Raw genomic sequence first — 22,558 nt, 5'->3', positions numbered from 1 at the left:
GGTAGTTGACCACATTTTAAAATTTTGAGAAATATTTAATATTTAGAAGATACTTGCACAATTTTTACATTTTAATATTTGAAAAGCAAACACCAAATAAGAAAACAAATAAAGCATAAAGTAGCAAACACCAATTATTATGGATAAAGTTGAACGGCGAATACATGGTGAGTGGTGAAGATAAGGTTTGTGTTCCCAGTTGTTGGAGTAAATAAAGAAATAAAGCCATTGATTGATACTAGGAGCGTAAAGAGCACGTGTTGAAGAGACACGTGGGTGATGCAAAATTGTGGGATGAGAATGAAAGTGGGGTGTCAAAAAAACGAAAGCTGGTTTTGTAAACCTTGGGCTAGGTTTCCTCTCCATCCGACACCACACGCTTAGGCTAGACGTGGGCAAAGTAACCGAGGGAGCCTCTGGCCCCCATCTTAACCAACCCACGCGGCGAGAAGCCTGTGCATGGCGACAAGTTAACCAAGTTGAGGAACTGTGGATGTTATGCTGTTGTGGTCAGTCCACGCGCTGCTTTCTGATGCCCACTATTTTGGATTTCGATCCCTAATAATCTATTGATTAGTTTCAGATTTTGTCAATTTTCGTTGAATTCTGATTTTATTTTTAATACTTTTAAAAAGTTAACTCGCATTTTCTTTTTCTTTTGTTTTTTTATGATTTTGTTAATACCTATGTAAATCAATTAAAACGTTAAGAACTGAGTTGGAGGAAATAATAACATAATCACGACCACTTGATACTTTTGTTCCCTTCTTTGGTATACTTCTTCAATAATCACTACTCGATTATCTACCTTCATTTACTTGGATGGATTCTCTAACAGGATTTGGGAGATTGACATTTGTTCACTTTGAAGTAGTACATTTTCAGAATAATATTTACGAATTTTAGGTGGTTAATCAATTTATCATACCCTGCCTTTAGGGGAAGCTTTGCTATTTGAATTATGTCGGGAAATTGGAATGTTTCTTTTCTGTTTTTCTTTCGACTGACTACTTATCAGTTCATTTTCTTAAGTGTAAATAATTGAACTTCTGTCAATTCTAAAAAAAAACGTTTAACTCATACCAGTGTTTTTATATATATATATATATAAAAAGGTTGACGTAGTACTGAGTAAGCTTCATGCGGAGGTGGTCAAAGTGTGCATGGGTTTATTTAATACAAATAAATTGTAATTATTTTATCTAACAAATATTTATAACTTGAGTTTGTAGAAATCATTTTTTTAAGTCCAGCCAAGATATAGTAGTAAATGTTATCGTTAAACCTCGATAATTGAATACACACGAAATCCGATAATTTAATTAATTTAATAAGATAATTCAATTATCCAATTTAAAAATACATTATTTATATTATGTTGGGAACATTAAAAATTATTTGTTTGACGAAATTATTCATTTATTGAATATATATTTATCGAGGTTCTACCGTAGTTCATTTCCTGCTTCTTATATAAAAATTTATTTTTTTTCCTGCAAATGAAAAAACTGTTTAAAAAATAAACATGTATTCTAAAACTATCGACAATACCGATAACCATATAAAAAATCACCCGTATCATGAAATACTAACAGAATGCTGAAGCTTTACTATGGTATATACAAAACTTTAATTTGTAGCAACACCATTCCCTTGTACAAATTATATGGTGTCTGTCCTTGTCAATACTTGCACTTTAAATTTTTAAACACATTTTACGGCACGCAACCACATTTTTACACACTGTATTTTAAAGTATAGTTGTCTGCCGTCCGTATGTATTGCTGCTTTGTACATCTATGCCCGTTCAACTTATTTATTTTTATTATAAAGGTAAAATTGATCCATTTGAAATTATAATGCAAGGATCAACTTGTCTGTTACATATCTGAAGTGTGAAATAATTCTGCAGACGTGGATCGGAGGACTCAAACCGTCATCTTCTTACGTCCTTATTTATTTTTTCGAAACTAACCTTGCATTTCAGTTTCTTTTAAAAGAATATTTTTTTTAAAAAAAAATAGTTTAAGTTTAAAGACTCACCGCCAAACACACCCTCTCTACAGGAGGTGTGGGCTGAGGAAATTATTTGTAAGTTTCATTCAATTTATGAATTTTAATCTTCATTTAAAAATATCTAACTGAATCTATTTTAATATAAAAAAACATTATCATTTAATATAGCTGAGGAACAAACTTGGTAAATACGCTGGTCATAATAAAATACACATCCATTATTTAGGGAGGCCTCCATTCATTCACCCATGTACAAGATATACGGCATAAATTAATGATACCACCAACGAAACCCTGGTTGCCACGTGGACCACCACCATGCATGTTAATTACTCAATTGCCACTACACACGTATAGGGCGGCTCCGCCCTCCCTCCGTATTATTAGTCAAACCTCGCCTCTCCCTCCTATTTATACACACACATTTCACACACTTTTCTTCATCACCTCAACTCCATTCTCTCCCTCAACACAAATTTACACACACGCTTCATATTTTCTAAATAATGGCACCTAAGGAAAAGACGGCTGTGCCATGCAAAAAGCAAAACAACGTCGATGAAGTACATTACAGGGGCGTACGTAAACGCCCCTGGGGCAGATACGCAGCTGAAATTCGAGACCCTGGCAAAAAAACTAGGGTATGGCTAGGAACATTTGATACCGCCGAAGCGGCGGCACGAGCTTACGATGCCGCCGCTCGCGGGTTTCGTAACAACAAGGCCAAGACAAATTTTCCAACTCCTGATGAGATTATCAATATGAATGATTTCAGGAAGATTGATACCAGTACTAAAGTTATGAATGATTATGATGTGAAGCTGAGTCAGAGCCCGACTAGTACTGTTGAGTCTTCGAGTCAGGAACGGTTTTTAACGTTGGATCTCAACGTTGCTGCTAATGAAGTCGGGTCGGATCGTGGATCTGGGTTCGGGTCACCCATATTGTACCCTTTTCAAATTCAGCCGGTTCAGATTTTGGGGTTCGTTCCGGTTAATGGATGGCCGGCGGCGAGTTATCGGGAATCTGAATGTGGGCCGGGTCGGGTTAAGGGCGGGTCCCAGAGTGATTCGGACTCGTCTTCGGTTATTGATGTGAATATGAACCGGAGAGGACTTATGATTGATCTCAACGAGCTACCACAGCCGGAATATTTTTGAAGGAAACGGTGTCGTGGAGGAAATTTGATAGTTGATATTTAATTTTAGTGAAATTAATTGAAGTATTTCTAGAAGAAAACGTTGTGATCTTTTTTTGCAATGGTTTCCAACTGTTTGTTTTGAGATTCAACTGTAATTCTTCTATTGAAAACAACTGGCTATATTATTAATTATATTAATAAAATTTCTTTGTACAATTTTGCATTTTTATGGTTAGAAATGTTTAGGGTTGTTTTCCCGGCGACGAGGTACTGGAAGTTTGTAATTACATTAATAAAATTTCTTTGTACAATTTTGCGTTTTTATGGTTAGAAATGTTTAGGGTTGTTTTCCCGGCGACGAGTTACTGGAAGTTTGTAATTACATTAATAAAATTTCTTTTTACAATTTTGCGTTTTTATGGTTAGAAATGTTTAGGGTTGTTTTCCCGGCGACGCGGTACTGGAAGTTTGTAATTACATTAATAAAATTTCTTTATACAATTGTGCGTTTTTATGGTTAGAAATGTTTAGGGTTGTTTTCCCAGCAACGAGGTACTGGAAGTTTGAAATCGAGTTGGCTTTCATTGACATACAAACCTGTCGGCCGGCAGATTTGTCTTTTGCAATAAGCATGTGTTTCTTTTATTTCTGTGTGCATACCTTGATTTTACTTATGATAACATCCCTTTTCTAAAATAAAAATAATTTCTTCCAACAAATGAAAATACATAAAAATACGTATGTATTGTATTGTTTAATATGGTTTATAATTCACTATAGAACCTATCCTATATATAAATGATACTATATTATATTATAGTAGACGAAATATTAAAAGTTTGATAGTCGAGCGATCGGTACTTGCTGAAATTACTTAATTACCCTCAAATATTTATTCTATATCTAATTGGGCAACTAGTCGATCTTTCAATTACAATTTTTATTGATATTTGAGTCGGCTTTCTCTATGAGTTTAAATTCTATTTCATATTCAACTCTATATTATTATTAATTGATATTAAAGCCAACTTGTTCTACCAATTTTAAATTTTAATTCATATTTAGTTTTATATTATTCTAATTGATATTCCAAACTAAAATAAAAAATAATATATTTTAGTAATCCAAGATAATTAAAATATAATTTAACCAACTAAAATAAAATCGCATATATTAATTATTCGGGCTAAAACAAAATTATCTTATTGATCTAGAAATACAAAATTAAAATTAAACTAAATTTAATTAGTTGAATGTGGTCGTAGTAATGTACTTCAGGCTAAAATAAAATAAAGTAACCATTAATATGGAATAAATCAAAATAATATCATATTAAGCATAATTCGTATCATGTTTATATGAACCAAAAATTAACTTTTAACTAAACATAATCTTATAATTATTATTTTTAAAACACACATAAAATGATCAATAAAATTATATCGTTCAATCAGTATTATGATTTTTTTTTCAAATAACTTTTATAATTTATCGATTAAGTAATAACATTTCTAAAATAATATTTTTGTTAAAGTTCCAACATAATAGAAACACTATATTTTTATTCTCAAAAAATATAAAATCGCTATAATAATATTTTTAAAAACTATAAACATAAACGTGTATCAATATAATTATCACGAAGTCATATCATTTAAAAAGTTAGAAATAAAAAAATTAAAAAAACAAATATAAAAAATTCAATTCAAAATATTTATGTTTAATAAATTATATAATATTAAAAAAGATTTGTGCATCCGTGCACGGGTTTTAAACTAGTACTGGATATTATAATAGACGAAACATTAAAAGTTTGGTAGTCGGTACTTGCTGAAATTACATTATTACCCTTAATTATTTTTATTATCATTCTAACTAATATCAAAGTCTTATTTCTTATACTTTATTTAATTTGCTATTTTAATTTTGAAACCGATACAAACATTACACAAGCTAATCATCCTATAATCCCATTATGAATCTATATTAAATCCCGAGAATACTATTATCTATATTATGATATTAAAGACGAAATATTGAAAGTTTGGTTGTCGGTTGTTGTTGACCGTTAGATTTATTTTTAAAAATTAGTATTATCTGAGAGTTATAATGTTCGAATCCTACCGGTAACATATTAAAATTATAAAAAAATTAATATTCTTTAATATGTCTAATCAATATTATAACTTATAATATATATGCTAAAAATAATCGTGCATCAAACGGGATATATACTAGTTATTTTAAAAAGCCATTGTACGTTTTCTGTTGTCATTAAGACATTAACCTACTATTCTTTTGAGGTGCATCTTTTTAAAACAAAAGAAAATAAATTATTATTTTAAAATGTTAAAAAATAACAAGATATATTTAAAAGATATTAAATCTACTTTACTGTAATATGGTTTTTTCAATAATTTAATTGTACGTGATCTTATTTTATTTAAATTTTGATTAAATTGACTGCAAAAATATCGGCACTGATATTTTACAGTTTTCTAATATTCGGATTACACGATATTTTGCCCTGTTTTAAATTAGGATTATACAATTTTGTATATGGCCTTTTTTCAAGAGAGGTTATATAGAGAATTCATAATTCTATTATGTAATTTCATCAAATTCGTTGTTAATATAGAATAATAATTATATTTAAATACAATAAAATGTTTAACAATTGAAATTTGAAAAAAATAAGTGATTTTAAATTTGATTCTACTATGGAATAATTTTGGATAAGTGTGATTTTACTGTAATTGACTACAAAACCACTTTAAATTATTTTATCAAATTTCAATGATTTTTTAAATAAAAAATTGTGCAATTTCGTTTATAATTTGGTAATTAAAATTTGTAACTATATATGATGAAAATTAAAATTAATTATGTATTTACATTTTTTAAATAATGATTTTCTATGAATCTCTATCAAAAAGAGCTCTTCATGAATTGCCACCCATTTTAAATATTATTTATAAAATAATTAGATATTTGTACGTCATCGGATTATTTGAGAATGACATTTGTTTCAGCTTGACTTCGTAGTGCCCAAAATAGATTTAGAATGAAAATTAAATAAATTAAAACTAAAAATAAATATTTTATTTAACAACATTTTTAACCCCAATCCTAACTCGTGTACCTATTACTTCATAATTTCGCTGAATCGTAAAAAATTGGGAGGAAGGCTTCTTGTGTTAAACCATCAACTTCAACCCTACTTGCAATGTGTTTGATTCCTCCAACGACTGCGGTTAGAGATACATCTCCCAGTGCACTGCTTTCAAGGACCACTAATTTTTGTTTGATTTTCAAACTTATTGACATCAGCTAGCGCATATAGGATAAGCATTTTTGCAAAAAAAGAGGGAGGAGTATATATACGTGCTTACCTTATAATGGAGGCAAAATAGTGGGTCCATGATTAGCGGCTTCTGGGTAAAGACCGACCGGATCTAATTTCACGTTGACCCATCAACTTTGAAGAAGCAAGCTAGCCTCTCCCTCTCGAGATTCCAGCTGCTTTCTCGTCACGTGTAATGTACCCCCCTCTCACCTGTCTTTCATTTTTTTATTTTCTCAATCTTATAAAAACAAAAGTTAAATTGCGTTTTAGGTGCCCTAACATTGATTACTTATGCCTCATCAAAAAATTGAATACCTAATTAATTACTATGTGTTCCAGAGATAATTTTTTGAAAGAAAAAAAAAAGAAAGAGAAAATTTTAATTTTTTAACATGTTTCCGAGTAATCTTTAAGAAGGAAAGGAAAAAAAATTAAAAATTTGGAAAAAAATTTCTTCAATATTAAATTTCAAAAAAAATTCTTCCAACTTTTGAAAAATAAATATAAAAATGTCCTCAACGGTTGACTCAGTCGGTTAAATAATAAATAATTATCTTCTTGGTCACAGGTTCGAATCTCACTGGAGGAGAATTTATGATTATGTCTGATAAATCAGGGTTTAACCAATGCGCACCTAAAGGATAGTGGCTGCAGGTTATTTATGATAAAAAAAACTTTTGAAAATATTTTAAAAAGAAAAAAGAATAACTCATATTCTATTCTTTTCTTTTCTTTTATGAACTCGGGAACGCACAGTAAATAATCTTGATATTTTTGAATTTGTGATATTTTGTGGAATAATGCAATTTTTTAATAGGGATCTTTTAATATAAATAATATTAAAATAATATGTTTATTTTAAGAAAGAGTAAGAAAATTGTATTCAAAATTTGGAACACTGGAAGATAAAAATGTATCGAGAGAAGATAAATTTTATAACCCTATTATAATTTGTTAAAGGTACGAATTACTAAGATATTCATAATGATAAATTAACCTAATTTAAAAAAGAAAATATTAACAACTCTTTTACTTCTTCGAGGATTATCATAATTTCTGTGTACATCTTACTTCTCCTCGAACAAGTCGAAGTATATTTAAGATATGTTTGATTTGATTATGTTTTCTCCTAAAATACAAGATACTTCAAACTATTATTTGATCAATAAAAAAATAAAGGGATGAATAGATGTAGGCCCAATACACGCGGGCGGCGCAAACAAAAGCGCGGCGGGTATTGTTAAAGGGACCCATAATGTGGTCCTCTAAATCTTGGAGAAGATTTTGCTTTTGATAGAGCCGACTCTTTCCGGGAAAAGCTGTACGCCACTAAATAAGTAGCCTATACAGATATTGTTACATAGCTTCGATTTGTCTTTGAATTTCGTTATTAAACTTCACTTTTGGCATAGCTCTTTAAATATGATATATTTTCTTTCTTTTTATTAATGTTTTTCTTTTCATTTACAAAAAAAAAAAACTTCCTTGATATAATTCATTTTTTTAATACATTATATACCGGCTTAAATTATGGGAAGAACGAAAGTTTTATATTTGTCGGTATTGGGTTTAGATTTCCTTCATTTATTTTTTCATCATAAAAAAGAGTTTCTTGTTGTTGATTAGATTTATTTCCAAATCTCGTTGGATAAAAAATAATTCATTATCAATTTTTCTTATAATTTATCTATTATCTATTATCTATACTATAATATAATAGACGAAACATTAAAAGTTTGGTAGTCGGTCGGTCGGTCGGTACTTGCTAAAATTATTTAATTACCATTACTTAATTATTCTAATTCTAATTATTGGGTCATCAATCCTAATTTCTAATCGATATTAAAGTCAACTTCCTCGATTACTTTACCAATTTCAATACTATTTTATATCGAACTCTATATCATTGTAATTTATATTAAATTCAACTTTCTTCTATCAATTTATATTTTAACTCATACCGAGTTCTATATTATTCTAATTTGTTAATTCGGGCTAAATTAAATTTAAGTGAACTAACATAATTATTAAGATTTAGTTGATACATCATGCGAATCGAGTTAAGATAAAATAATAATACTATCAATACTCCTAAAAAAAATATACTAATGAACTTGGATAAAAAATATATTACTTTATTTATCCACGATAAAAAAAGTACATTATACAATTGATTCAGACTAACACAAAATTAAAATAAAAATACAATTCGACCAACAAAAATAAAATCATATATATATTAGTTATTCATTCTAAAACAAAATTATCTTATTGGTCTAGACTTTTTAAAACGTTAAAATTAAACTAAAAATAATTAGTTTGATTCGGTCGGTGTATTGGGCATTGAGCTAAAATAAAATAATGTAAACCACTGATCGGAGATAAATCAAATTAATATTAAACTAAGTATAATTCGTATCCTATTGCTGTGAACTAAAAAATCAATTTTTAATTAAAACATAAATATTATTTCTTTAAAAATATACATAAAATTATCAATAAAACTATATCGTTAAATCAATAATATTATCCTTTTCAAATATCTTTTATAAAATTAGAGTTAGTCGATTAAATAATCATAATGCTAAAATAATATTTTTTAAGGTCCCAGCATGATGTAGACATTATATTTTTACCCTCAATAAAATAATAATTTCGTTAAAATAACATTTCCCCCTTTACCAATGTTATCACTTTAAATAAGTTTAAATGTTCTAAAAAGTTCTGAACATACACGTCTACTGATATAATTATTATGAAGTCATATCATTTAAAATTTTAAATGAACAAAATTAAGAATTGAATTCAATTTTTTTAAAAAAAGTTATATAATATTAAAAAAAATGTGTGATCCGTGCATCGCACGAGTTTTAAGCTAGTATATATAATACAACAACACCGGATTTGATGAGCAATTTAATTAATATGACGATTATACCCCTACATTAATACACATATTATATTTATTTTACCCTATCATCATTTATTAACAATTATTAATTGCTATATGATTAATATGTACATACATACATACATACATACATACATACATATAATAAATCATTCATTTATTAAAAATTATTAATTATTATACAATTAATATGTGCATGCATCCATACAAACAATAAATATGTATATATATATATATATATATATATATATATATATATATATATATATATATATATATTAATGCATGCATGCATGCATACACAAATATACACACACATGTTCAACACGTACACACATAAATATATGAATACATACTCATATATTCTTATTTATCATCAATTTAACATCGTTCGCCAACACAATGAAATAGCCAAATATTATATTAAATTATCTGAAATAAAAAATAAAATAAACTATTTATATATATATGTACGATTTATATTTCATTTATTATTATTATTAATATTATTATTATTATTATTAATATAACAATAGAGGGGATTGGTGAGAAATTTAATTAATATAGTGATTATACCCATACATTAATATGTAAATAATAGTTATTTCACCTAATCTTTCATTTATTAAAACTTATTAATTATTTTATAATTAATATGTGCATACATGCATTAATACATGCATGTATACTCATATTAATTATACCACAATTAAAATTTTTTAATAAATAAATGATGAACACAAATGAAAACCTCTGGCCCCCTATATCACGAATCTCTACTCCTTCTCTAGGCCTCCACAATGACGTCAAAACATTCTGCATGGCTGAGAAATTTATATTCCTATCCGTCAAAAAACGTCCAATCAACACCAAGACATCCTTACTCTGTCCTGCATCCTCCTGTCCGATTATAATCCCTCCATCTCCCTTCTCTTCCAAATTAAGCCTTGCATATAAGTCTTCCAGATTCATTCCCCCACTTGCCATAATTCTGACCCTGTTACGATAAAAAACAAACGACAAACTTAAAACTTAACACTTGTTACATGAACAAGACATAAGAACTTGCAATATGCAAGACGTAATAGGTCTAAAATTTGGATCAGATTTTAATATGGATAACTTTTAGGTTAAGACATAGGATTTTATATCGTTATAAATACACCATAGTCGTCTTACATTTTTTATTCATATAATTTGCAGGGCTCTTATCAGCATAAATTAGTAATATTTTAAAATTCGTAGAAAATTCATCGTAAATCGAAATTCGTTGATTCTGGACTTTTCGAAAAGGTCTTTTCGTTCTATACAACTTTCGTGTTTCGTGTTTTTCAAGAAAATATCGTTTATAGGGTCAAAAAGTGAAAATAAGGATCTGATCAGAATTGGAATCGTGGAGAAGATCAAGATTTTAGATGCTTTGTGTTTAATGGATTACGAATGATTGTATGTGTGCTCTAATGTCAATTATATGTTTACGTGATTGAGGCAAGTATTCTCGTTGTTCCGTATTACATATTTGCTTATGTGTTCTGTAAGTGACTATCAGTTGCTCCTTATTATTGTATGATAGTTATTTGATTAAATGTTATGAATATGTACATAACTGTTCGTTGCTCCATATTTATTGTGTAACTTGCCATGTTATCTGTGATTAATAAGATAATAAATTTTTGGAATTCCCCGGTCTTAGTCATGTATTAGAATTAGAACCCGATCACTGAGTAGTTTGCTACATAGAACTTGAAACTAGTTTGCGTACGTTCCGGAACACTTTGATACCTTGTCAGGCTTCGGTTTCACTTGACGAGGGAGCATTATATTTTAAAAAAGTAGAATGGAGTTTTATTTTAAAGGAGCATTGAAAATCGTGCTAAAAAGTGATGTAGAGAATTCAATGGGATAGAGGGAGTATCAAATATATTAACGACACATATTTATTGATTTCACTGTCACAGACACGGTTAGATCGACAAGGTTTGGTGTCGTGTACAAACGTTCCGTGTACTTTCGTGTTTTCGTATACCAAACCTTAAACCCGAACCCGACCCAGATTTGCATTCGTGTACCAATTTGGTGACACTAAACCGGTACTAATATATTCGTATTTACCCGTTTTAGTACACTAAAGTACACAGATTATATACAAAAAATATTAATTATTAAAAAGTGCAATAGATAATTAAATGGTGAAATGTTCACTCACGTAGTTAATGAATAATAAAATATATTTTAGTATTTACAATTATATATATAATTTAGAATAGATAAAATTAACATTTGGTATTTAGCATATATATATGTATATTATATATTTTTAAAAAAATTAATTATTTATTTATTCCGTGTACTTTCGTTCCGTGTCGTGTACCTATATCGGAAACCTAAACCCGACACTAATTATATTCGTGTTATTTCGTGTTCGGGTACCAAATTTTCGAAATCAAACATTAATTATTCGTGTTAGTTCGTACTGTGTTCATATGTCGTATACCGTAATCATAAATGAATATAGCTGGCTCCGAATAAATACCAGTAGTACTCCTTGGGTCGATTTGTTTCGTTATGACATGGGCGGCTGGTGGGAATGGGTTTGTGTAAGGATGTGTTACATGTATGTCAGTGTTTTTACCTTGTTGCATTCTGAGCTGACACCACCCTTCTGTTTACTTTTTCTAGTTTTCTTACCTAATGTCAATAATAAACCAAATTTGTCAGGAACCTTCGCATTTTCTTGTACGGATTATTACTTTAATTATTTTGCTCTAGGTCCAACCGTGACAAGAAGAATCTTAAGGCCAGCAGTTTACCCCCATTTACAAATTGTTTAATTTACATCCGTTTTGACAAGTTGTGTATGTCAAAAGATTAACTGTTTGATTAAGATTGAATCCAGAAACGAACATTAGTTTGGAGCTCAACGATGAGAATGTATTTTAGCGGATTTAAGATATGAAAGGTGCAATTAGCTGGCGCAATCTAGAACCTAATGACCCGGTCAATTGAACATCATCCTGCTCATACAGTATAGCCTTTGATTATAATCACAAAAGGACCAACTAGAATCGATATCCTGCTTAAATTTGTAAAAAAGATTTATGAGTTTTATTATAAAGTTATAATAAATTACTCAAAGCTTTATCTAACCCTTGTTATTCAAATAAAATTATTAAAAAACCTTGTTATATTACTCCCATTTCATTTATCATATTTTTACTTTTGATAATTTAACTGACTGAGTTGTAATAGAAATTTGTGTTATTATATCAATAATTAAAAATAATCTATTTTAAAAGTTATATTTAATCTATTTTAATGTATAATTTTCATTTTTTCAAAATAATAAACAAATAAATTTTAATATTCAATCAAAAATGGTGAAAAACCAAAATATCCATCATTTGGGGGCTTAGTGCCCAAAATACCATTTGGCGGGACGGAGTGCCCAAATTACCTGTCAAAATTCGCATAACATGCGTATTCAGTTTTTTGTTTTTAGGGAACACGCATGTGTGAAATGCGTATTCCTTGTTTTTCAAAAAAGTGAATATGCATAGCAGACATGCGTATTCTTTACAAAAAAAATTGAAGGTTGTGTACTGCGTAATCCGTCGGTATTTTGAGCAGTCCGTGCGTATCTGAGTATTTTGGACAGTTAGGACTGTAAAATGAGTTATTATGGGCATTCTTTCAATTAAAAATTAGTCAACTAAATTATTAAAAAGTCAAACACTATAGACTGAGGGAGTACTGCATATCCTAGTCCATATATGTCAGAAGGCCATTCTTATAATTTGATCGAATTCGTTATAAATCCAAAATAAATTTATTTGATCGAATTCGATATAAATCCAAAAAAATTGAATATACCAAATGCGGGACCTGGTCGCTCGAGTTATTCTCAGAAGGAAAATAGAGGATAGACCCGGTAACTCGGATTCTAACCCAGACATGATCCCACTACGTCATACAAATTTTCAAAACACGAACTTGTGTTTACATGATTAGACTTTTGTTGGGGAGCAATTTGATTGGGTTTAAAAAATAAAGAGACGCGTACGTAGCCTCAAACTTTACGTAACGGCGCCGTGAAAGTGGAGTGTGATGATTAGAATCGGACAAGGGAGATGTGCAGCTTGATTAAACGACCGTCAACGTTGGTGCTGTGAAATTAACGAACGTGACGGAGTCGCCGCGACATTTCAAAAGTATGTATACATACAATTCGATGCGATGCCTCTCCGGCCGACATATCAATTTGGTGGGACCACTTACTTTTTTATTGAAGGAAGGGACCACTTACCCTACACACCCCTTGACTCTTTTTACCACTGTTTATGGGTCCCATCTGTTTTCGAGGCTGTACTGCGTAGCCCCCCTAAAACCGTCCGCATTTTAAATTTCGAATGATGGTTAAATTTTTTATTATTATGTAACAAAATATAACATATTATCTAATTTCTTCCTAAATGAAAGTAAATAAATTCCCATTAGTATTATTTTAACCTGAGAATAAAGTTTTTGAAATTATATCACAAAACATATAGGAGATGATACTAAAAAATTTAATAAAAATATGACACATGTCATAAATATAATTAAATGTATTTGTGTTAAGAAAAAAATATAATTGATTGTATACAGGGTATGAGAAGTGAATAATTTTTAATTAAATATCCACACACAATTATCAAATATAAAATAATTTAATTTTGTACCTCAAATAAATTTACTGAGTTAATCTTGAAAATATCATTCTCTTTTAATATTCAAATCGGAAGTTACACATTAGTTTAGTAGGAGGAGAGGAGAGCTAATACAAATTTATAGATTGAATATTTTTGCATTTGATGTATTTTTTTACTATAACCTCTGTATCAATTTTATATTTATGATTTTAAATGTTACTGGGTTAATTTATTAACATTTTATCTGAAACTAATTTGTAAGTTGCTTCATAATATTTTTCATATTACAAACACCGAATCGAATACTAAATTTATTAAAATATGACGAACCCCTTGTATTTACACGAATTAAAAAAATAAAAATAAGTGAATTTAGCACGAGAGAAATACACCTAAAAACGAAATGCAAAATTTGAGATATGGTTACCAATATTGTTGGTGAATTTTTGCAGCAATAAACTTTAGGGAAAATATTTCCAAAATTGGTGTTGGCTATTCACCGCTTTGAAAGGCACACGTAATAATTAGTAATAATTAATGAGATTTTTTATGGTGTCCCTACATAATAGTCACTAACTCTCATATAAATTAACTCTCATATAAATTGGTTCTTCTTATTAGTGGTTGAATAATAAATATTAATGACCCATGCATTAGTTTCATCAATAAAAAAGACTATTTTTATTAGAGTTAATGACTAATGTGTGTCATTGGGCACACGTTAAAAAGGCAGATAACTAATAGAGGTGCGTGCATAAAAATAGTCATCCACTCTATCTAGTACTCCCAGAGAAAAGGTGTGAAAGAGCTAAAAATTAAATGGCGGGCGGCATTCATGGATGCTGCTGCACCTCTTTTGGTTGGTTGACTTGTACAAGAGTGTAAATAAAATTAAAGATATTAATAATTAAAATTGTGTTGATATTTTTTCTCAACAATCATATAAAAATATATACTCCTTCCGTCTCAAAAAATATTTCCTATTTTGATTTTTTGTATTATTCATGATAATCGATTGACTATTAATTTACGTCTAATCTATAAGATCAAATATAGTCTGATTTTGTTGAATTTTATTTATGAATATATTAATACAATGAATTTTTAATATTTAATACTAATCCGAAATTAAAGATATTAACAATTAAAATTGTGCATAGAAATGTTTTCAACATAAATAGAAAACGTTTTTAGGGACGTAGGAAGTACCAAGTAAAATATTAAAATTTTCAATTTTGGGTGTATTTTATCTACATCATCAAAGGTCCCTCTCCCGTTCTTTGCCTGTTTGTATTTCAAGTTGCATCTGACTAAAAGGAAGGGAATAAGTATGCGGGCTGATGCTTGTCTATTGCATGTAGTATGAAAAGGTCAAATAAGCTGGTGGTCTGATTATTATTAGGCAGCTGACGATCGAAATATTCGGGTACGATAATGGCGTATGACATTTGTAGTGTTTGTGGCTCTTTTTTTAATCGAATTAATTTTTTGACCTGTTCAGAAAACGTATCTATCCAAGCACCCGTGAAATAATAGACAGATTTACGAAGAATTGAAGATTGTCTCTGCCTGTTACGCCCAGATTCTTTCGGAAACTTGAGCAGGCTTCGGATGTCTTGAAGGTGGCTTCGGCTGATACCTGAAAGTGAAGCGAATGCGAGGGTTTATACTCCCGATTCACCTCCGGTGTGAGAATAAGAATCTGGTTGCAAGGGTGTGGTAATAATACAAGAAAAGCAGAGTGTATACGAGAATGTGTGTGTTTTTGTCTTACTTCTCAAGGGTTTTTATACCCAATTCTGCCATGATTGCTCGTTCGTTACGTATCATTAAGGAGGGAGTGAAAATGGGGCGTTATATCCCTTGTTCTTTTTAACGGTCTGGAAGAAGAGTGTGCCTTGGCTTGGGACTTCCGTGGGCCTTCGTCTCAAGGACCTGAAGGAACTTCGACCCAGTAGCTTAATTGCACATTGGGCCTTCGTTCAATGGGCCTTGTTGGGCCTATAACCAACATGTCCCTGTCTTTCGGCTGGGCCTTCGGGCCGACCGATGGACACCGGTCTCGGCCCATATTGGGTTGAAGAAATCCTAGGGCGACTGCTTCAGTTCCGCCTCGATCTTCGGTCGTACACGTGGCAAGCTTGTGGGAACTTGTAGTGCATTAACGCGACAACTGTTGGCACGTCGTTTCATGGCTCAATCTCAGCCGTTAAATCTCAACCGTTTTAATCTGGGACGTCTATTTTAAAAACCCCCAAATGTCGCCTTTCTGAATTCATTTTAGGCGCCTATATAAAGCCCATTTGTGCATTTCCTTTTCATTTTATCATTTTCAGTTTCTCTACACACAGCAACGAACTGCGACGAGTTTTTCAATCACGGGCAACAACAACTCCGTCTTTCCAGATTATCCCATCTCAATCCAAGAACACCTTCAAATCAGTAAGTCCATTTTCTTGCTTTTCAGTTGCCTTTTACATTTGCATGCAAGTTTTTGTGTTTTATGGTGTTTGCATGTGGGCTCAATGGCTTTTGTCTGGGCTTTGAGTTTATGGGACTTTTCTGGGTTTTACGCGTGCGTTGTTGTTTTTTTTGGACTGTTTTAACTTTGTGGGCATTTCTGGGTAGGAAATAGAAGTTTTTCTGGGTTCCCCCATGGGTTTAAAAATGGCACGCGAGGCGTTTTTTGGCCAAGAACTATCTTCGGGGGGTTCTTGGCCTAAGAACGTCCTTCGGGAGCCGACCCAGGGGCAGATAGACGGTTTGAAGTTTAAAGATGGCAGGCGAAGGGTTTTCTGGGGGTGAGTACGTCCTTCGGGGGACTTGCCCTTTAGAACAGCCTTCGGGAGCCGACTCCAGATCTTTTTTCTGTTCACTCGGTTCTGGGACATGTACTCGGCCTTCTAATATTTTTCATTTTTCCTTTGTCTTGTCTCGAGTACATGGACTAATGTCGCTCTGTTTCCGAATACAGGGACATGGACCGAGCGAATCGCCCCCCAGAGACTTGGGACCTTTTCGGATCGGTGGCGAATTACCTGGCGGCGAATAACCGGTCGAAGTTGTCGAAGGAGAGGATAATTCAGATGTATTCAGATTTCTTTGTCCCTCGGAATTTCTTCTGGCTCTATGCCCCTAAGGAGAACGAACGGATTTACGACACGCCTGGAGTGCCTGAAGGGTACGGTGACTGTGCCGTCGAGATCTCGGAGGCGGCGTTCAAGTACGGTTTTAGAGTGCCGATTCTGAAGATGGTGAAGTATCTCTTCAGACAGATGGGGAGATGGATCCTAATGGGTTCATCCATATCAACTGCTTCCAGAATAGGTGCCTTCATGCCGGAGTTTGCCCAATTCCGAGGCTATTCTGGTGGCATTATGACTTCCGAAAGAACCCGAAGAGCCCGGGATTTTATACCATTGCTCGTCGGGCTAGCCGGGCAGATTGGACGGCCACCAACTCCAGTAACAAGCAGACCCATACTCACTGGTGTTTTGTGAGTGATCGGAAATTGGTTCCATTGTCCGTCTGGCGGGACGTGAACCCTTCGCTGCTCCTCGCTCCGAGCCTAACAGAGAGGGAGAAGGAGGACTACGCGACCTTGGTAGACGTCAACGTGAGCAAGCTGGGTCCCGAGGAGTTTCGGGATAGAGATTGGCTCCTCAGCTTGTGGGGTGGGGGTAACAAAACTTCTTCCTTCCTTCGTTCTTTCTTTAATTAGTTTTGTTCCACCGCCTGTATAATTTGTCCTTTTTATGCATTCCTGTTATACATGCTCATGCTGACTTGCCTCCTGTTTACATTTCAGTATCTTCAAGAGAGGCCTTGATAGAGAGGAAGAAGGTCAGGGCGGCCGAAAAGAGGGCCGCAGAAGAGGCGGCGAAAAAGAAAGCTGCTGATGGAGGGGCCACACCGAATCCTTCCGAGGAGACGGAGGACAGACTCGAGGCGGAGAGGGTCACGCCGCTCCGTCAGGCTCCGGCGGCCTCTGATAGGGATGATGACGAGCCGGTGGTGGTGAGGAAAGGGAACCCTTCCAAGAGGACCCACGGTCGGGAGGGGGTCGTTCAGTCCTATCTCCCCAGATGGGGTGTGCTGACGTCCGACCACACCGTCTACCTGGCGAGGCACTCTATGAAGGAGGTTGCTTCGAACCTGTGCCACGGTCTCCAGCTCCCGGCCGATCTGCCGGCCTTTGCTTCGGCTTCTCCGACCGAGGATTGTACCGAGCTTCTATCCTTTTTTCCCTGGTATATTTTTAATTTTTCTTCATTTTTTCTTTCGCTCGTCCTTTTTTCCTTCGGCACCTATTTCTAATGCTTTTGTCTTGTCTTTTTTGCAGGCTGCTCCTTGGGCCGCAGCCGTGGAGGATAAAGTTAGGGACATGGAGACTCGGATGGCAGAGGTGAAGGAGATGGAGAGGAGGGCCACAACGGCCGAAGAGGAACTTGTAAGGGTGAAAGCCCAGAACGGGGTCCTGGACGGCGAGGCTACCGTGCTGAAGGAGGAAAAGTCCCGGCTGGAGAATGAATTGGAGAAGGCGAACCGCAGGATCTCCCACCGGAACGTCCAGCTGAAGAGGTCCCGCAAGGAGCTTCGGAAGAAGCAGAAGCAGCTGGACCAGACGGAGGAGCGCTGCTTCCAGTTCGGCACTGACTATGTCCTGGAGAAGGCCCATGGCCTGAACTGGGACTATAAGCAGTTGCTGGACGACAGCCTGGAGGATCCTATCGACCGGCCAATAGTTGAAGCCCCTCATGTCTCCTCCGGCGAAGACGAAGAGCTCTCGGATGAAGTCCCTCAGGCCTAAGCTTTCAACACTGAGGTGCTTGATATGATGGAAGATGATCTTGTTGTGAAGTTTGCCGTTGGTGTTTCCATGGTCGTACCCAACTCTTGCAGCGGCTTTCTTCGTTCGTCTTCTTAACTTGTAATTTTATTTTTTGTAATATGTACTCCTGCCTTCGAGCTTTTATAATTTAACTAGCCTTCAGGCTTTTATATTTTAATGCATCTTTCATCTTTCGTCATCATTATTTCTTTTATTTGTCAATGATTTTAGTAAAACTAATTGTATCTTCGGCTTTATTCGCCTTAACAATTTTAATAAAATGAACCGTCTCTTCGGCCTTATCGATTTGCCTTAACTATTTTAATAAAATGAATCGCTTATTCGACTTTATCAATTCGCCTTAACGATTTTAATAAAACGAATCGCATCTTCGGTTTTATCCATTCGCCTTAACGATTTTAATAAAAAGAATTGTTTCTTCGGCTTTATCCGCCTTAACAATTTTAATAAAATGAATCACATCTTCGGCTTTATCCATTCGCCTTAACGATTTTAATAAAAAGAATTGTATCTTCGGCTTTATTCGCCTTAACAATTTTAATAAAATGAATTGTATCTTCGGCTTTATCCATTCGTCTTAACAATTTTTATAAAAAGAATTGTATCTTCGGCTTTATTCTCCTTAACAATTTTAATAGAATGAATTGTATCTTCGGCTTTATTCGCCTTAACAAACAATTTTAGCAATGCCTTACTACCCCTTATGGTCCCAAGGGTTAAAGGCCGAAGGTGATTTCAGACTGTTAATTCTTTAAAAGGCTGCTCTTGAGCGAAGGAACAAGGATGCTGATCGTTCTGTGATTGCCCTCATCCAGCATGTCTTTGTTCATCCGGTTAATAAGATGTTTCGGCTGGTCTTCTTCGGGATTTCCCGTCGTCTTTGTTCTTTATATATTTTAAATACATACACGATTGAGGCCGAAGGATCATGTCCTTCTCTAAGATTTCCCCTGGACAGGGTTTCCTTCGAACCTCTTTAATATCATACGAATAAAGGGAAGGGAGAAGGATGCGGGCTGATCTTATGTTCGCCCCTTAAGGCCCTTCGTGTGCCCTACATGCAAATCAAATAATAGTAGTGTAGTGAAGGATGTTTGAGTTTTGGGTGATTGCCCCTTATGTTACATGCTTCATTAACAAATTAGACAATGGCGGCGGCCAAAGAGTTTATCGTCTTCGGGATCGCCCTCAGATAATACTCATGCGGCCGCGATATTGGTAAATAAAGAAATGTGACAGAAAATGCGTCTTTATTTATACTCGAACTGCTTACATTCTTCATATAAAATTCAAGTACACTTTAAAGAAATTTCTTACTGATAAAATTTCCGAAGGCGACTGGCGTGCCAAGTGTTTTTGATTGCTTCGCCCGGTAATGTTTCAAGCTTGTATGTTCCGGGCCGAACGACCTCGATCACCTTATAGGGCCCCTCCCAGTTAGGCTGAAGCTTTCCTTGTTTGGCCGCCATAGATGCGGCCAGCTCCCTTAGGACTAGGTCTCCGACTCCGAAAGACCTCTTCTTGATATTGGAGTCATAATGTTGTGCCGCTTGTAGCAAGTATTTCATGTTTCTTTGGTGGGCGGCTTCTCTTTCCTCCTCCAATAAGTCTACGTTCGCCCTTAGCCCGAAGCTATTAGTTTCTACATTGTAGGTTTCAGTTCGATATGATTCCAAGCCTACTTCGACTGAAATCAGGGCTTCGGTTCCATAGGCCATTCTGAAGGGAGTTTCTCCCGTTGATGTCCTAGGGGTTGTTTGGTAGGCCCATAAGATCCAAGAGAGTTATTCCTCCCATATTCCTTTAGCTTCTCCCAACCTCTTCTTTACTCCTTGAAAGACTAATTTATTCGCCGCTTCTACTGCTCCATTCCCTTGCGGGGGGCGACTGAGCTAAACCTCTGTTCAATTCTGAAGTGGTGCAGGAACTTACGAAATTTGTTTCCAATGAACTGGGTCCCATTGTCAGAGATTCAGATCTTCGGAATCCCGAACCGGAGAATAATCTGTTCCAAGAAGAACTTCTTTGCTGCGTCTTCGGTAATGGCAGAGAGAGGTCGGGCTTCGACCCACTTAGTCATGTAATCGATGATAATTATGCAGTATTTTGCTTGCCTCATGCTTTTAGGGAGAATGCCCATAATATCCACGGCCCACACGGCGAACGGAATGGGACTTAGGACCGAAGCCATCTCTTCTGGGGGCTATTTTGGGACAGTGGCGAACAGTTGGCACTGTACACACCTTTTTACATAGTTGATGGCGTCGGCCTTCAGGGTGGGCCAGAAGAATCCCTGTCGGAGAATTTTAAAGGCGAGGGACCGACCGACCAGGTGCTCGCCGCAAATTCCTTCGTGCACCGCATCTAGAGCCTGTCGCTGTTCTTCGATATTTAAACATCGCAGAAGGGGTTGACTAACTGATCGGCGATACATCTGCCCCTTAATAATTGTGTAGCTCGACGCTCTGTATTTTATTTTTAGCGCCTCCCTTCGGTCTGGAGGTAGAATGCCTTTCTCCTGAAAGTTCCTGAGCGGGATCATCCAATCGTTTCCCTGGTGAATCTCCAGACATTCTTTCTTCTCGATCGAAGGCGTCTTGCCTTCGGTGAGGTAAATAGAACCAGTTAGGTTCTGTGTCTCGGCCGAAGCTAGCCTGGAAAGGGCGTCTGCCCGAGCATTGTTTTCTCTGCCAATTTGACTTAGCTCAAAGGTTTCAAATGACAAAGAGGCATCTCTTACCTTGGCAGCATAGGTTTTTGTTCGAGGATCTCTTTGCTCATATTCCCCCGTGAAGTGTTTTACAACCAGCATGGAGTCGCTGAAGGCCATTAGATGCTTCGCCTCAAGGCTTCGGGCCAGCTCCATCCCTGCGAGGAGTGCCTCGTACTCGGCTTCATTGTTCGTCAAGGGAAGTCGAATCTTATAGCCTGTCATATTTCGAATCCTTTGGGGCTGGAGAGAATTAAGCCGACCCCACACTTTTTTTCGGCTACCGACCCATCTACAAAAAGTTTCCACTTCCCTGGGATCCGTATTAGTTGTTGGTCGGGTGAAAGATCCTTCGGACCCGAGAATTTGCATTCAACCACAAAGTCGGCCAAAGCTTGAGCCTTAATCGCCGTTCGGGGAACGTACTCGAGATCAAATTCCCTGAGTTCGATGGAATATGCCACGACTCTTCCAGAGGCTTCGGGCCTTGTTAAAACCTTCTTCAGAGGTTGGCTGGTAACAGCTTGAATCGTCCGGCCTTGGAAATAATGTCGCAATTTTCGGGAGGCCATGTCCAGCCCATAGGCGAATTTTTCGGCATTGAGATACCTTGACTCTACATCCTTGAGGATATGGGACACATAGAACACGGGATGTTGATTGCCTTCGTAGTTTTTCACAAGTACCGCCCCCAGAGTTCTGTCGGACACAGCTAGATAAAGCTGAAAGGTTTCCTTCGGATCGGGTGTCATCAAGAGTGGTGCCTTTATAAGATACTCTTTTACTTCTTCGAATGCCCTTTGACACTCGGGCTGAAAGAGATATGTCCTAAGTCCAATCATGTATGAGGATTTAGGAATAACTTTTATGTAATATGTTTTGATTTCATTGATA

At 34.7% G+C, this 22,558-nt stretch overlaps 3 protein-coding genes across 3 annotated transcripts; 1 reads left to right on the top strand and 2 right to left on the bottom strand.

Moving 5' to 3' along the window:
* Positions 1-2,437: 2,437 nt before the first annotated feature.
* LOC141672458 (ethylene-responsive transcription factor 4-like) lies at positions 2,438-3,373 on the top strand. The gene has a single exon (XM_074479063.1). The coding sequence runs from the start codon at positions 2,523-2,525 to the stop codon at positions 3,174-3,176; it is 654 nt and encodes a 217-aa protein (XP_074335164.1). The 5' UTR covers positions 2,438-2,522; the 3' UTR covers positions 3,177-3,373.
* A 16,894-nt stretch (positions 3,374-20,267) lies between these two features.
* Positions 20,268-20,672, bottom strand: LOC141673648 (uncharacterized). The gene has a single exon (XM_074480395.1). It carries the CDS (start codon positions 20,670-20,672, stop codon positions 20,268-20,270), a length of 405 nt encoding a protein of 134 aa, XP_074336496.1.
* A 485-nt stretch (positions 20,673-21,157) lies between these two features.
* Positions 21,158-21,889, bottom strand: LOC141673647 (uncharacterized). Its single transcript, XM_074480394.1, has one exon. It carries the CDS (start codon positions 21,887-21,889, stop codon positions 21,158-21,160), a length of 732 nt encoding a protein of 243 aa, XP_074336495.1.
* Between the last annotated feature and the right edge of the window lie 669 nt (positions 21,890-22,558).

The sequence above is a fragment of the Apium graveolens genome, chromosome 7 (assembly GCF_009905375.1).
Source record: "Apium graveolens cultivar Ventura chromosome 7, ASM990537v1, whole genome shotgun sequence".
Taxonomy (NCBI): domain Eukaryota; kingdom Viridiplantae; phylum Streptophyta; class Magnoliopsida; order Apiales; family Apiaceae; genus Apium; species Apium graveolens.
This window is presented reverse-complemented; position numbering and strand designations above follow the sequence as displayed.

Coding starts and splice junctions, on each gene's coding strand:
- LOC141672458 (XM_074479063.1), top strand. CDS start 2,523: ATGGCACCTAAGGAAAAGACGGCTGTGCCATGCAAAAAGCAAAACAAC.
- LOC141673647 (XM_074480394.1), bottom strand. CDS start 21,889: ATGACAGGCTATAAGATTCGACTTCCCTTGACGAACAATGAAGCCGAG.
- LOC141673648 (XM_074480395.1), bottom strand. CDS start 20,672: ATGGCCTATGGAACCGAAGCCCTGATTTCAGTCGAAGTAGGCTTGGAA.